A 14,977-nucleotide genomic window follows, 5' to 3' on the forward strand; every position below is an offset into this window, starting at 1 on the left:
TTGGCAGCAAGACCAGGTGGATCTCATTGCCTGAAGGATAGAAAAGGGAAAGAAAAGCTAGGGGAAAAGACGAGAATAGAGAATCCTTAAGAGCAGCCAGCTCAGGAGGAAACTCAGACATAGGTTTATGTTGTCACTTGTGAATAAAGAAGAGATGCTGAGTTCTGAACAGTAATCAATTGTGTGTGTGTAATGTACTGAGAGTGTTGTCAAAAGTATGCAAATTCACTGCAAACCGCAATGGGGTGTTGTGAAAGCTATTATGTCACCAGCAAGGTGCATGCTGGGGCATCATAACAAATAGATGGATATTTTGGGACTAAATGTACAAAGGAAAAGTGAATGATCACTTGTTAATATGTTCTTAATCTGGATAGTGGGGGAACTCAGTATATGTTGTTACAGGCAATGAAATGTTCATTCTGATTACAGGCGACCTTTAAGATTTAGAGAGCAAGGACTGGATGCTCTGAAACTACAAATAGCAAAAGCCCTCTGTTGTAATTCTCCCAATGACTCCACTGTTTTTTTCCCCCTGGCAAGCACACAGTGGATTTCCTCCCTGCCCCATGTAGGGCCCTTGGAAAAGGACAATGATTAAAATATTTGAAGCAGAAATGTGATTTTTAGTGTATGTATCTCTTTAAAAAAGGAGCTCAGTATCCATTGATTTAGACCCAAACTGTTTGGGTCCATTCGTATTTATGCCTGTTTACAGGTGAGCAGAAGAATACACGTATCCTCATATCAGCATGGACATTCTAAATGCTGCATAACATGTTGAAGAGCTTATTTCCAATCTGATTGAAGAGCATATCTCTGTAAGCAGTTCTTGAGCTTACTTCAGGGCTTTGTCTGGCTGATGAAGGTTTATGCTTTTTTCTAATGACTATTTTTAAAGAGTTGGTGTGTGCCTTAAGGAGCTGCCTTGCTTAGTTAAAAGGCTGTGTGCTGTTTCTAGTTCAACAGGGAAATCTTGGAAAAACATGATACTGCAGTTGTGTTCAGTGGATCTTTTTCCAGTTTCAGCAGGCATAACCGCTTGTCTGCCCTCATGGGAGTGGAACTGAAACATGTAGGTCATGATCTTTTAATGTCTGCATTTTTAGGAGAAAGCATATCACGTGTCCTTTCAATTTTACCTTCAGAGAATCCTCAGATGGGACTACAAATTTATTTGATAAAGGAAATAGTGTTGATGTAATATACCTAGACTTCTGTAAGGTATTTGACTTGGTACTGCATGACATTTCGATTAAAAAGCTACAATGATATAAAATTAACATGGCACACATTAAAAGGTGTCTAACTGATTGGTTCTTGGCACTGCTCTATTTAACATTTTTATTAATAACCTGGAAGAAAACATAAAATCATCCTTGATAAAGTTTGCAGATCACACAAATTGGAGGACTGGTAAATAATGAAGGGGACAGATCACTGTTATAGAGCAATCTGGATTGCTTGGTAAACTGGGTACAAACAAACAAATATGCATTTTTAAAATGGCTAAATGTAAATATTTCTAGGTGTTATACAAAGAAGGTAGGCCATGCTTGCAGGATGGGGAACTCTGTCCTGAGAAGCAGTGACTGAAAAAGATTTGGAGGTTATGGTGGATAAGCAATTGAACATGAGCTCCCAGTGCAATGCTGTGGCCAAAAGGGCTAATGTGATCCTTGAATGAATAAATAGGGGAAGAGAGTTTTATTTACTTCTGTATTTGGTACGGGTTTCCACAGTTAAAGAAGGATGTTGCTAAATTGGAGAGGGCTCAGAGAAGAGCTATGTGACTGATTAAAGGATTAGAAAACATGCCTTATAATGATAGACTCTAGGAGCTCAATCTGTTTAGTTTAACAAAGAGAATGTTAAGGGGTGGCCTGATTACAGTTTATAAGTACCTATCTGGGGAACAAATATTTAATAATGGCAATCTAGCAAAGAAAAATATAACATGATCCAATGCCTGGAAGTTGAAGGTAGACTATTCAGACTGGAAATAAGGTGTACATTTTTAACAGTGAGAGTAATTAATCACTGGAAGAGTTTACCAAGGCTACTGAAAATTTTTTAATCAAGATTGGATTTTTTTTTCTCAAAGATGGGCTCCAGAAATTATTTTGGGATATTCTATAGCCTATGTTATACAAGAGGTCGGACTAGATGAGCACAGTGATCCCTTTTGGAATCTATTAATCTGCAAATCTCTTATTTAAATATTTTCCTGCAAGCCCTGTTGTTGCTATCTTCTTCTAGCTATTGTAGCTTCTTTTGCAGAGCCAGTGATCTATTTATAGACTCATAGACCCATAGACTTTAGGGTTAGAAGGGACCAATATGATCATCTAGTCTGACCTCCTGCACAAAGCAGGCCATAGAACCCTACCCATTTGCATGTTCTGGTTTAGTTTTCTTTGTTAGTATAATGTATTGGTCTAGCAAACCCTGATTCTCAGGTCTTTCAACTTAGTAGAAAACTCTCCCAGAACCGTATGCAGACATAATTGGAAACTTTAATATATTTCTCCCACTGCTGTGGAAAGGTTCTGTGTAATTTCTCCCGTAATTCTGGCTGCCAAACTGTGATTTTCTGTTTTACTGGTATTTGTCCGAGGACACACTGTTGCTGGCACCATTTTGTTTCTTATCTGTGCTGGGAGGCTGCTGCTTCTCCTTCTATTTTTGTGCTGATATAAATCCCAGATTTTTTTTAAACTGAAATATCAGTTTTCTGCCACTATGAAATTCTCTTTTGGTTCAGTGTCCTTCTGTTTTAGATGTCCTTCTGTTTATCAGATCAGTGGGTAATAAAGCCAGAGAGAAGTGCAAATGGAGTTGCTAGTTAGGTCAGCATCACACGACACCTTCCTCTTCAGATATAACTATAAAAGCCCTGTATTCCTGTGCTGCTTTGGCTTGCATTAAAATATTTTGGCTTTGCGTTGCCTTTCCTCAGAAGCTTTAATTTAAGAGAATGTTCCTGTTTGACTGCATGTTGCTTTTCTACTTTCAGTATATTGTTTTTGTGCTGCACCTTGTGCAGTTGTACTGTCCAGTTTCTGTGTTTGTCTTGTCTGTCTGGTCTGTCTTTTCTGTCTTTCCACTTGCCCTCTGAATCTATAAAAAGAGAAATAAGGATAACCCAGGGAATTACAGCTCAGTCAGCTTATCTTCAGTACCTGGAAAGATAATAGAACAATAAATTTGCAAACACCTGGAAGGTGCTAAGTAACAGCATGGATTTGTCAAGAACAAATCATATCAAACCAACCTAATACCTTTCGTTAACAGGTAACAAGCCTTGTGGCTAGGAGGAAGTGGTAGATGTGGTCTATCTTGACTATATTAAGGCTTTTGATACTGTCTCACATGACCTTCTCAGAAACAAACTAGGGAAATACAACCTTGATGGAGCTACTATAAGATGAGTGCATAACTGGTTAGAAAACTTTTCCCAGAGAATAGTTATCAGTGGTTCCCAGTCAAGCTTGGAAGGGCATAATGAGTGGGGTCCTGCAGGGATCAGTTCTGAGTCTGGTTCTGTTCAATATCTTCATCAGTGATTTAGATAATGGCACAGAAAATACACTGATAAAGTTTGTGGACGATACCAAGCTGGGAGGGGTTGCAAGTGCTTTGGAAGATAGCATTAAAATTCAAAATAATCTGGACAAACTGGAGAAATGGCCTAAATAAATTAGATGAAATTCAATAAGGACAAATGCAAAATACTCCGTTTAGAAAGGAACAATCAGTTGCATGAATACAAAATTGGAAATGACTGCCTAGGAAAGGGATCTGGGGGTCATAGTGGATCACAAGCTATATATGAATCAACAATTTAACACTGTTGCAAAAAAGAAAACATCATTCTGGGATGTATTAGCAAGAGTGTTGTAAGCAAGACACAAGAAGTAATTCTTCCACTTTACTCCCTGCTGATTAGGCCTCAACTGGAGTATTGTGTCCAGTTAAGGGTGCCACATTTTGGGAAAGATTGGAGAAAGTGCAGAGAGGAGCAACAAAAATGATTAAAGATCTAGAAAACATGACCCATGATGGAAGATTTGAAAATATTGGTGTTTGTTTAGTCTGGAAAAGAGAAGACTGAGAAGAGACATGATAATAATTTTAAAATATATAAAAGGTTGTTACAAGGAGGGAGAAAAATGTTCTCCTTAACCTGTGAGGGTAGGACAAGTTGCAATTTAAGCCCATGCTTCAAGGAAGGTTTAGGTTGGACATTAAGAAAAACTTCCTGTCAGGGTGGTTAAGCACTGGAATAAATAGCCTAAGGAGGTTGTGGAATCTCCATCATTGGAGATTTTTAAGAGCTGATTAGACAAATACCTGTCAGGGACTACTGTTTCTCAAACTGGGATCCACAGACCCCTGGGAGTCCCTGGGCACCGCTGAGAAACTCCTCTCCCTCCCTTCCTCAACCCCTCCCCCTCACTCCCAGGCACGACTCCTGCACACTGGGGAGCAGACTTACCTGTCCTGGCTCCCCACCACTCCTAGAAGCGGCAGGTACGTCCCTGTGGCCCTTGTGGCAGGGGGCCAGATTGTATCCACGCGCTGCCTTTGTCCTGAGTGCTGACTCCACAGTTCCCATTAGCTGGGAACTGTGGCCAATGGGAGCTATGGGGGTGGTGCCTGCGAGCAGGGGCAGTGCATAGAGACCCCTTGGCCCCCCCCAGCCTAGGAGCCGCAGCCAAAAAGATATGCTGGTTGCTTTCAGGAGCATCCCGAGGTAAGCCCCTCTCCCCTTTCCACACCCAAAACCCCTGCCCCAGCCCAGAGCCCCCGCACTCCCTCCCGCACCCAAACTTCCTCTCAGAACCCCATCCCCCTGACCCAGCCTGGTGAAAGTGTGTGAGGTGGGGGGGAGGGAGGGAGGGAGGAATGGAATGAGTGGGGTAAGGGGCAGGGAGGGGCCATGGCCCCGGGAAGGGGGTGAGGCAAGGGCTGAGCTGGGAGGGCCTTGGGGGTCCCCAACATTTTTTAAATCAAAATGGAGGTCCTTGGATTGCTAAAGTTTGAGAACCGCTGGTTAGATAATATTTAGACCTGGGTGGCCTCTCAAGGTCCCTTCCAGTCCTATGATTCTGTGATTTGGTTCTTAATTTTTCTGACCTATTCCAAGTTAATGGACATATAAAATTCTGCTGTCATATGATTTTTGATTGACATTCATTATTGAGGGTGATGGTGGCTATATTTTTAGGTAACTTCATACTGCTATGTGTGAACAGAGATGTTAATGATATTTTTCCCACGGACTTGTTAAAAATCAGTTTCTCTCAGAAAGTGATTGTACAATACAACTCTTACCATGCATATTGGCAAATATAAAAGGAGGAATGTCAGCCAAATTTATATTGGGTTGACAGAGCTTTGAACATAATGTCCGTGATTGTGGTTTCCAAGATTTAGAAATAGTTATCAATTTATTAACATTTTTCTATGTTACTTTAACTAGCACGACAAAATTGCATAATATTTATTTAAATTTGAAATATTCAATTATTTGCCTAAGCCAGAGAAGAATTCAGTGACTTACTGCCTGGTGAAGCAATAAACTGAGCCAGACATACAGTTTTGCTTATTGTGACTAATTGGCCACAGGAGTCAAAATTGAATTTGTGTTACTTGAAAATTATTACCTAAGTAACAGTCCAGGATTTTCTTCTGTGTCTGTTTTTCATAGATACTTCATTGTCAACTTCAAAATGTGGATTTGAATGAAACATGAGTTTAGAATTTGAATTCTGGCTCTTCCTTTGAAGGATGATTCACTCTTTGGAAGGACTTTCAGCTAGCATTCTCAGTTTATCAATAGGCATCATGTAAACCTAGCATAATAGGCTCTATGCAAGCTTTTTATCATACAAGATGGGCTACAAAACCTATCCTTATTTTCTGGCAAATGTAGAAAAGAAATCAGCTTATTTTTTGTACTGCATATGGTGTTATTTCATAGTCAAGCTGTTAGGGATACACAAAAAATACTCTAGATGATGATGTTATAAGGAGGCACTTTAGATTCTCCCCTCCCCACCCCCCTGCACACACACATTATGTTGATCTGTAGCAACAATGGTTTGGTCTCAAACAGAGTGACGGAGGTTTTTGTAGGGGTACATCAACTCATCTAGATATTTGCTTAGTTCTACAACAGGCTACACAAGAAGCACTAGTGAAGCTAATACAAACTAAAATTTCATGCAGAATGACTTGTTTATACTGCTCTGTATACTATATACTGAAATGTAAGTACAATATTTATATTCAGATTGATTTATTTTATAATTGTATGGTAAAAATAAAAAAGTAAGCAATTTTCAGTAATAGTGTGCTGTGATACTTTTTAATTTTTATATCTGATTTTGTAAGCAAGTAGTTTTTAAGTGAGGGGAAACTTAGGGATACACAAGACAAATCAAACTGCTGAAAAGGGTACAGTAGTCTGGAAAGTTTGAGAACCACTGGTCTAGATGGACTAAGAGGCTTATTCCTGGCTTTTGGAAATACATTTGCTATCATTGGATAGATGAATCCCTGTGTATCTGCATGAACTTAGATGCCAGCATTGCATGGTCAAATAAAAATGTCCATGATCACACTGCCAGTGTTGTATGGTAGAGAAGGTCTGATTAGTGAATAGAGGAATTGCTGCATAGATGGCAGAGAAATCAGTTACTTAGCACAAGTACTAGATCACAGCTGCAGTCATGAATTTCCTCCCTAGGTAGGCTGTTGATGCTCCATTCACTTTGTAGAAAGCCTCCTGTCATTGGAAAGAGTGATAGAGGGCTTTATTATTGCTGGGCTCATGTGGTAGAGTGTGGCTATGAATTTAAAAAGGGAAAATAAGCTATGCAATAAATGTAGTTGAAAGAGAACACTAGTTCTTGCTGTTGGTTCTAAATGCCCCAAAATCTCACGTGTTCACTGACATGTGGCAGTGCTAGATATTTATTTGGTATTTGACAATAAGAGAAATCCATTTATCTTTTTCCTCAAGATGAGTGTAATATTTTTAAAGGTGGACACCTCTCACAGTAAGTGCTCACTAACATGTAGAGCTACAGAGAGGGGTTTTTTTTTGCTGTTTTTGAAAACATCACCCATAAGGTGAGTTTCCAGAACAATTGAAGACAACATGGAGCCTTATATTATCTCCAATGTGTATTGATGGTGAAACTTTCAATGTCTGTCCTGACAATTTCTTAAAAGATCAGGATTGGTTAATGGTGCTGTTTTTATATTCTTTTTCTGTTTATTAATTTCCCTAATTTTTTATATTCCCTTTTAAAGGACTAAATCTTTAAAGAACAATCTTTACTGTTTTCAGATAACCCCAGATGTAGCTTGTGGAAATGCCAGTTCTAACAACTCTGCTGGAGGCCGGCTTATCTCCTTTGAAGTTCCACAGAACACATCAGTAAAGTAAGAATATTGCTTTGGCATAGCAGCCTGGAATAATAAATATTTAAATAGTGTTTGGTACCGTATTCATGTGTTGGGAGCTGTAGTCATCTGTCTCCTTGGCAGCCAGACTATGAAATGCCTTGGTATGTCATGAAAGAACTTCAGAGAGCCTCCAGTTGACACGAGGGACCTAGCAATACCAGAGCACCTTCTTCCAGGGGTGCAAGTGCTCACATGTGTGTTTAAGTGGGGGTTTTTTGTTCGGTTTGGTTGTGGGGTATTTTTTTGGGGGGAGGAGGGTCTAAGCAAGTAAAGTGTCTTTCGGTCATCAGAGAACACTGGGAATTGGAGCAAAGAGATGGAGGACAACAGTTTGACCTGGAGACGGGTGTAACATTTCCTTCTTTTCCCTCCACGCAGCAATGATTTCTGACAGCCGGGGCAGCTCACATTTCCCTTTTGCCAAATTCAGACTAATTTATTTGTTTATATTTGTCTGAACTTCACATCAATAGTTTGAATGCTTCTATGAAGAGGTGTGTGTCCTACAAAGCAGATATGATTTTGAAGAGTTTGAAGTTGTGTAAAGCATCCATTTTTTCACACTGACAGTTGTGTAACTTAATTTTAATTAATGGAATTTGATTCCCTTGAAAGCCAAAATCTGATGGTATTGGCTGGGATGAAGCATAGATGTACAGTACAAGCTTTCAAATAAAGATTGCCGGTGTATCTCCCTTCTGGTTTCCAACATTCCTGCTGATTTAGGCCTACGTTTCTCCTGAAAGAGTGCACTGACACCACTCTTGTGCTGCCATCTTGTGCTCTAGAATCACAGCTTTCATTTAAAAAAAAAGTTTTGATTTATTTTGATGTTTGCAAAAAAGAGTGAAACTCTTGCAACTATGTCTACCTTGAGTCTGCAGGGAACCTGGAACAATGACTCTGAAAGGTGGGAACTGCCCGGTTTATCTCACTGAGTTGTTAATTCAGACACCCAGTGTTGATGATGTAAATGTCAACATTGTTAATTATTTCATTCCCCATGAAACTCTGTAAGAAAGGAGAGGTAAGATCACAGATCTGCACAGTCACTGTTTAATGTCTCATTGTATGTGGGTGCGATTTGGAAGCATACTACCACTTTTCCCCCAAAATTAAGAAGGTCCTAAGTAAAGCCCAGGAGGGAATCTGAGAAGCCAACCCTGAGGAGTCCAGTAGAGTCCATGGGAATATTAAAAACTCAGTGTGGGCTGCCCATCTCAGAGGAATCCAAGAAGCACATGTAGTCATATGTTAGTCATTTGTGATATCTACTATGAGCAAGCGTCTCACTTTGGTAACTGACGTGGGCAAAATTTGGAGGAGCACCACAACCTTTTTCCAAGTCCAGCCCCTGATAGGCATATACTTACACTGTTTACAAGCTGAAATACTCCAGTTTACCAGAGCCAGTTTATTTCACTGTACTCTCTGTGTTAAAAGGCCTGTATAGAACATGTGATCTGAATATATATATATATATATATATATATATATATATATATATGAGCAATCACTTTAGTAAACTTGCACTGATTTTGATAATGGAATTTGACCTAAATTGTGACATTCTTTGCTCTCATATTCAGGTTTCTTGAAGTTGTTATTAGTGAGGGGCCTACCAGTTGAGATAAAAAAAATTCCAAAGCTTTGTCCAAAATTTTATTCTTTAATAGTCCAGGTACAAGAGGGGTTCTCTTCGTGCAGATTACATTCACACACCTCTGCCGTTCTTGGTTTCAGCTGAAAGCAAATTTGGGAGAGGCTGTTCTTACTGTATTTCTAGAATGGTCGAAACAGCTGCGGTAGCTGAAATCCTTCAGGAGATTGGCAGCCCAATTTTAAGCAAGGGAGATTCAGACTAACTTCTGAACATTTGGATACTAAACTGATTAGAATGTTTGAGCCTTTGGAGGTTCACTCAGTCCTAGTGGGGTTTCTTCCATCTGTGAATTGATGCAGATGTTTGGAAAATATTCATATTATACATGTTCACAAGGGAGTGGAAAAAGTACAGTAAAAGGAAGGACAGCTCCATAGAAACAAGTTATAGGCGTTGTATTCCCTAAATAACATTTAAAATTCTGTGGAACTGAGTGCATATATTATAGTTGCTTCCAAGTGACTTTACCTTACTCAACCCTGGCTATTTCAGTAGATCAGTGGTTCTCAACCAGGGGTCCACGGACCGCTAGGGGTTGCAAGCAGGTTTCAGGGGCCCCGCCAAGCAGCGCCAGGTTTAGGTTCACTGGGGCTCATGGCAGAAAGCTGAAGCCCTGTCACACGGGCTGAAGCCTTGGTCCCTGAGCCCTGCCACATGGGGCTGAAGCCAGAGCAATGTAGCTTTGCAGGGGTCCCCGTGGTATGGTGTCCCAGACAGTTCCCCTACTTTCTACTTCCTAATGCTGGCCCTGGCTTTTATATGCAGAAAACCAGTTGTTGTAGCACAGGTGGGCCGTGGAGTTTTTGTAGAATGCTGGGGCGGAGGGGAGGGGGGTCCTCCAAAAGAAAAAGCTTGAGAACCCCAGCAATAGATCACCACAGGTCTGAGTGACCTTGACAACCTTGCATAACTCATTTGATTTATGAGAATGAAATTCTCTGAACATTTTATCCAATGCATTAAACAAAACCAGAATTTCTGTCAACATCAAACCCGCTTAACTTGTATATGTACTAATACCATGACTAAAAGGGATGGAAGCAGGAGTATTTCAGCCATTGGAAATGGCAGCATTATGAATGCTGGCAGGGGAAACTTTGGAAAGGAGTGAAGTACAATTGAAAGCACATTAATACAAGGGGGAGAGATTGTGTTATGGTAGTTATATATTTAATATGTTCTGAGCACGGTACATGAATATGGATGCTGATTTTTGTGCTATGTCAAGTTATATAAAGTGTTCATTGGACATGAAAATGGTTCTTTTAAATGATTAGAAATTAAGAATGTGCATGATGTCTGCTTTCAGATATACCATTATTCAAACCCTACTGTTAAAGGATTTTGTATTGTGAATGTGCATGCATCCAGCCTTACTGCAGTGAAAATTGCATGGTAATAAAACTGTTCATATTTTGATAATACAAATAGTGTGTTTGCATTAAATTAGTCTTTTTTTCTGATTGTATATTTGCTACAGTTGAGTCGTTCTTTTTTGTTGATTAATTTTGGTCCAGAATGATGTATTGTTTGAGAAGACTGATTTTCTTCAATCTGACATGTAATTACTTTTATCCTTCATGTCTCTAGAATAAGGCAAGATGCCACGGCTTCTCTTATCCTGTTGTGGAAGGTTACAACAGTTGGATTTAAACAATGCTCACTTATAGATGGTAGAAGCGTTACTCTCCTTCAGGCACTGGGTGGACTTGTTCTTTCTGAGGAAATGCTTGCATTAGGAAATAACTACTTTATTGGTGAGTTGTGCTAATGTTCTGGTCTCCTCATCTCCAGCCTTACACAAGAATCAATAATTTATGCAAAACTTAAAGAAATGTAGAGGCAGCTCTATTAATTTACCAAGGGCTTGAAGAATTAGGTGTGATGGTACGACCACATTTTAGAATTTTGTTAATTCAAAGCAAATGAATGCTACCTGAAGCTGCAAAGTAGCACACGTGGAACTATCTAATATGAACTCCAGTTAATGTTATTTGACCATCTACTGGCGTTTTGAATACATTTTAATTTAACTATGTTGCTTTTTCGTAAATACTACAGTAAATGCCTCCAAATGTTAATATTCAAGGTGTTTCTTTGATCATTTGTTATATTATGGTACACTTTTAAAAAAGAATTTGTCTGAAATCAGTTAAATGAATAAAATACCTAGAACACAATGTAAACTTCAAACTGTATTAAAATATAATGTGGAAGTCTGCTCTTCTCACACGCAATTACCCACTAATAACACTTGTGTCAAGGATTTATTCCTATCTAAATATGACACAAACACAGTACTGTTAGAACTCTTAATATACTGTAATATTCTGCATTGAAAAATGAAACACTGAATAGCATGGGAGGAAGTGTGAAATGAAGATTGGTATACAGTTTAAAATAAAGTATATGGAAAATAATATTGGTTTAAAGACATTCTTTAAGAATGGAGACTATAGATTTAATTTTATCGGGCTTTGTGGACAGATGGTCTGTTGAAATTAGGACATGAAATTGAAATCATGGTAATAACAGTACTTATTTGTTATAGTCTTGAAATAGTTTTCATTCCAAAATGAAGAAAAAGCTGCTACAAATTATTGTTCAGTAATTTGTCATTTCTAAAACACAGGCTGCTTTGCAAATAAATATAAAATATCAAAAACACTTATGCAAAAATACTGGGCTGTGTTCTGAATGGATGTCCTTGCCAGAGATAAGCCCAAATAAAGCAGAAATGCTGTTTCCAGAGTGACAGGGGACAGTGTATTAGAGATCCTGTTGTGGATTGTTGATACAGCTACTTTTATCAGCAGCAGGTTCAGTTTAATAGCATTTATTTTCTACAAATGGGTTTCCAATTATTTTACATTTTTCCCCTTGAGCTGAGATAGACACTTTCTCTTAAATCTCTTGTTTTATTTTTTTCTTTTGCATTTAATTTGCCAAAGTTAAAAGTTTCTCTCTGAGAGTAGTGCTAACATGGCATGACATGGCAACTAACATGAGGTAAAATCCTAGTGAAGATAAGGCAGTTTGTAGTTTTTACACGTGTTAGCAGGTCAAGGTAAAGTCAGTGGATGAGCATTTACCTCAATTTACTAACTGATGTTACAGCTACATTTGCCTTGTCTTTGATCTTGTGTTAGTTAAGATGTGTTGGTTCACACAAGGTAAGAACGTACCTTTTTTCCTAGTGAAGATAAAGCTAATGTGCAGTTTGTAATAGAGACTTCAGTCATCATGTACATCATTACAAATTCTTCTTCTGTAACTTTTTCTTCCATCTACTGGAAATTTGTGATATTTTTTTTAAATCTGATCCTAAAAAATATGTACAGAGCTTTCCAAACTCCTTAGTGCAGTTTTTTTTAATAAAATCAAGAAATCACAATTATCTTGACTGATGTTAGAGGGCATTATAGTCACAAATTAGCATGGCATGGAGGAACATGCAGACTCAAGTAACAGTAAAATGATGCCATGCATCGAGGGCTGATCAATCAGTGTTTAGTAAAGATGGAGGCATACACAGTACATTTTGATTTAAATATTTTATTAAAAGACCCACAAATCTACTTAAATTTTTCATTTTAGTTTTATAATCTGCTGTGCATTGGTAGCACTCTGAGTTTTACTTCAAAGAAAATAAATATAAAACATACTCCCTGTACCTTGTTTTTATATATATTAGAGTGAAATGAAACTTCAAGGCTTTTATTTTCAGTATTCACAAAAAGTTCTACTGCATGTAAGCATCAAAATAGGGACATGGATGACTTTGCTGTATACAAAAAAGCAATGACTATAACAACTACTTTGTCTGATGATACTTAAGCTGTAATACTCTTGTGCTAAGAGGTAATGCATTATGCTTATATCATCCTACTACTTTCCTTCTAGGAATATATTAGTCAAATATTTGCTTTATATGTATTATATTTCTCAGAGAAATGTAGGGGTTACACTGAACGTTGTATTTTTTTCTGCATATTCAACTGGGTTTTTTAAAACTCTTCTTTCCTTAGTTAATCTTACTAAAAGAGATTTTATTGGCCTCTTATTTTTTCCTTTCTAATTTCTAATTAGAGATGTTATAAAAGAAAGGGAAGATGTGAGCAAGCTGAAGATCAAAGAAAAAGATTTCGTGCAATCTCTCAAGTCATTTTCCCTAGTGTAGCTTCCAAGTTTGTTATGCATCTTGGATCTTTAATTATTTCGTACAAGTCTTCCTGAATGTGCCAAAGACAAAGCATTCAGGGAAATGTATTATTTGTTTTATGTACTGTCTCTTGGTGTCTAATTAACTAAATTAACATTTGTTGAAAGTTGTTTAGACACTACTGAAAGAAATCAGACAGGAGAAAGTAATCAAGTGATGCAGTGTGTAAACAATATTTATTGAGTGGAAGTAATGGAGTGTCTCTCAGAATTACAAATAAATAAAACCTTGAGATCATATTGTTTCTCCATATATGAAAAGCAGCCCTATACCCTCAGTCTGAATGACTTTTTGGGGATTGAACGGAACAGCAAAATGAGAAAGAATAAAAGTCTGCCACAGAGAGCACGGTGTGCCCTCTCTATAGCATGATACTTGAATTTTGTTTCACAAAATGGATGCTGACTTTGCAAATAGACAGATTCTTTAAAAAGTGCAGTGCGGAAATGAAGTCATAATGGTTCCATGGCTGTATGGACCACATTTGTTAAATTGCTACATTTACTGTATTAAAGCTGGGCCATCTTGAGAAGGGAAAGGGGTGCCAACTCCAATACTTACTGAAATCAGTTATTGTCACAGTGTCTACATTACATAGCAATCTTATTAATACTGTTTTCCTTAAAGAATGATTTTAATGAGTTTTGAGTAAGTCACATGTTTGTGGTATGGAATCTATCTTCTAACATTTTTCTTAGAGCCACTAATTAAGAAATATAAAAGGTACATTTATTAGTCAGAAAGAATGAGTGACCTATTAAATACAGCGTAGGCTTTGAAAAGAAAAAGGGTGCACTGGATGGGTCAGTGGTTTAGGAGTGGGACAGGACACTTTTTACTTCCAGTTTGCTGGTATAAAGGCAGGCTTGGCTGGTACTGACCATAAGACGCTGCTATTTTGTTGCAGCTCTGGTTCTGAGCAGCACTCCATTGGAGAGGAGCCCACTCATTATCCCTTTCAGGCTGCATGTGGGGGTGAGGCAAAGGATGATTAAAGCTCTTCTGCTGCAATAAGTTTTCTCTGCCACCCCCATCCTCTGAAGGCAAACATATTGGCGTGTGATTGCTAATTGTATATTGTGTGGGTTCACCATTGAAGTTTTATTTCTTTTTAGGTCAAGCCAGTATCACATTCAAATACCATATGTTCCAGTGTGTGAATATGGCAAAACTTTGGGGGCCTATGTAGTTTTTGCAGGGCATCCGTTTATTCTCCTGTTTTGCTTATGGATGGGAGGCCACAGTTCTAGGGGATAAGTATATTGCTGGAGTCTAGCACAGTGGCAGCTTTGTTCCTCTTTATGCCAGACATGTATTGTGCTAGGCTAGGATGTTGGGTTTCGCCAATCAGGGCAATGATAGCTATATTAACCCTCTGCTGCAGAGACTGTGTTCATCTCCCTATTTTGTTTGTTTCCACTTCGGCTTGTTTGTTGAATAAGTGTATGGGCTGTATGCCCCTAGCTTTTGGGGTGTCTTTTTGGGGACCCCATGGACAATGACTTATCAATGGGCAAAAAAGTAAAGAAAACAATTAAAAATTGAAAACACGTCACTTTTTCAAATACCTATGATTGAACAAAACAGCTGTCCAGTTAACTCTATATTTTCCT

General features: G+C 38.4%; 1 protein-coding gene across 1 annotated transcript in view; it reads left to right on the forward strand.

Annotated features, from left to right (window-relative positions):
* DNER (delta/notch like EGF repeat containing) overlaps positions 1 to 14,977 on the forward strand; it is a 278,177-nt gene that overhangs the window by 149,960 nt on the left and 113,240 nt on the right. Inside the window, 2 exon segments of the mRNA XM_030576257.1 lie at positions 7,361 to 7,455; positions 10,733 to 10,899. Of these exon segments, the coding sequence (XP_030432117.1) occupies positions 7,361 to 7,455; positions 10,733 to 10,899 (262 nt within the window).

This window comes from Gopherus evgoodei, chromosome 9, assembly GCF_007399415.2.
Source record: "Gopherus evgoodei ecotype Sinaloan lineage chromosome 9, rGopEvg1_v1.p, whole genome shotgun sequence".
NCBI lineage: Eukaryota > Metazoa > Chordata > Testudines > Testudinidae > Gopherus > Gopherus evgoodei.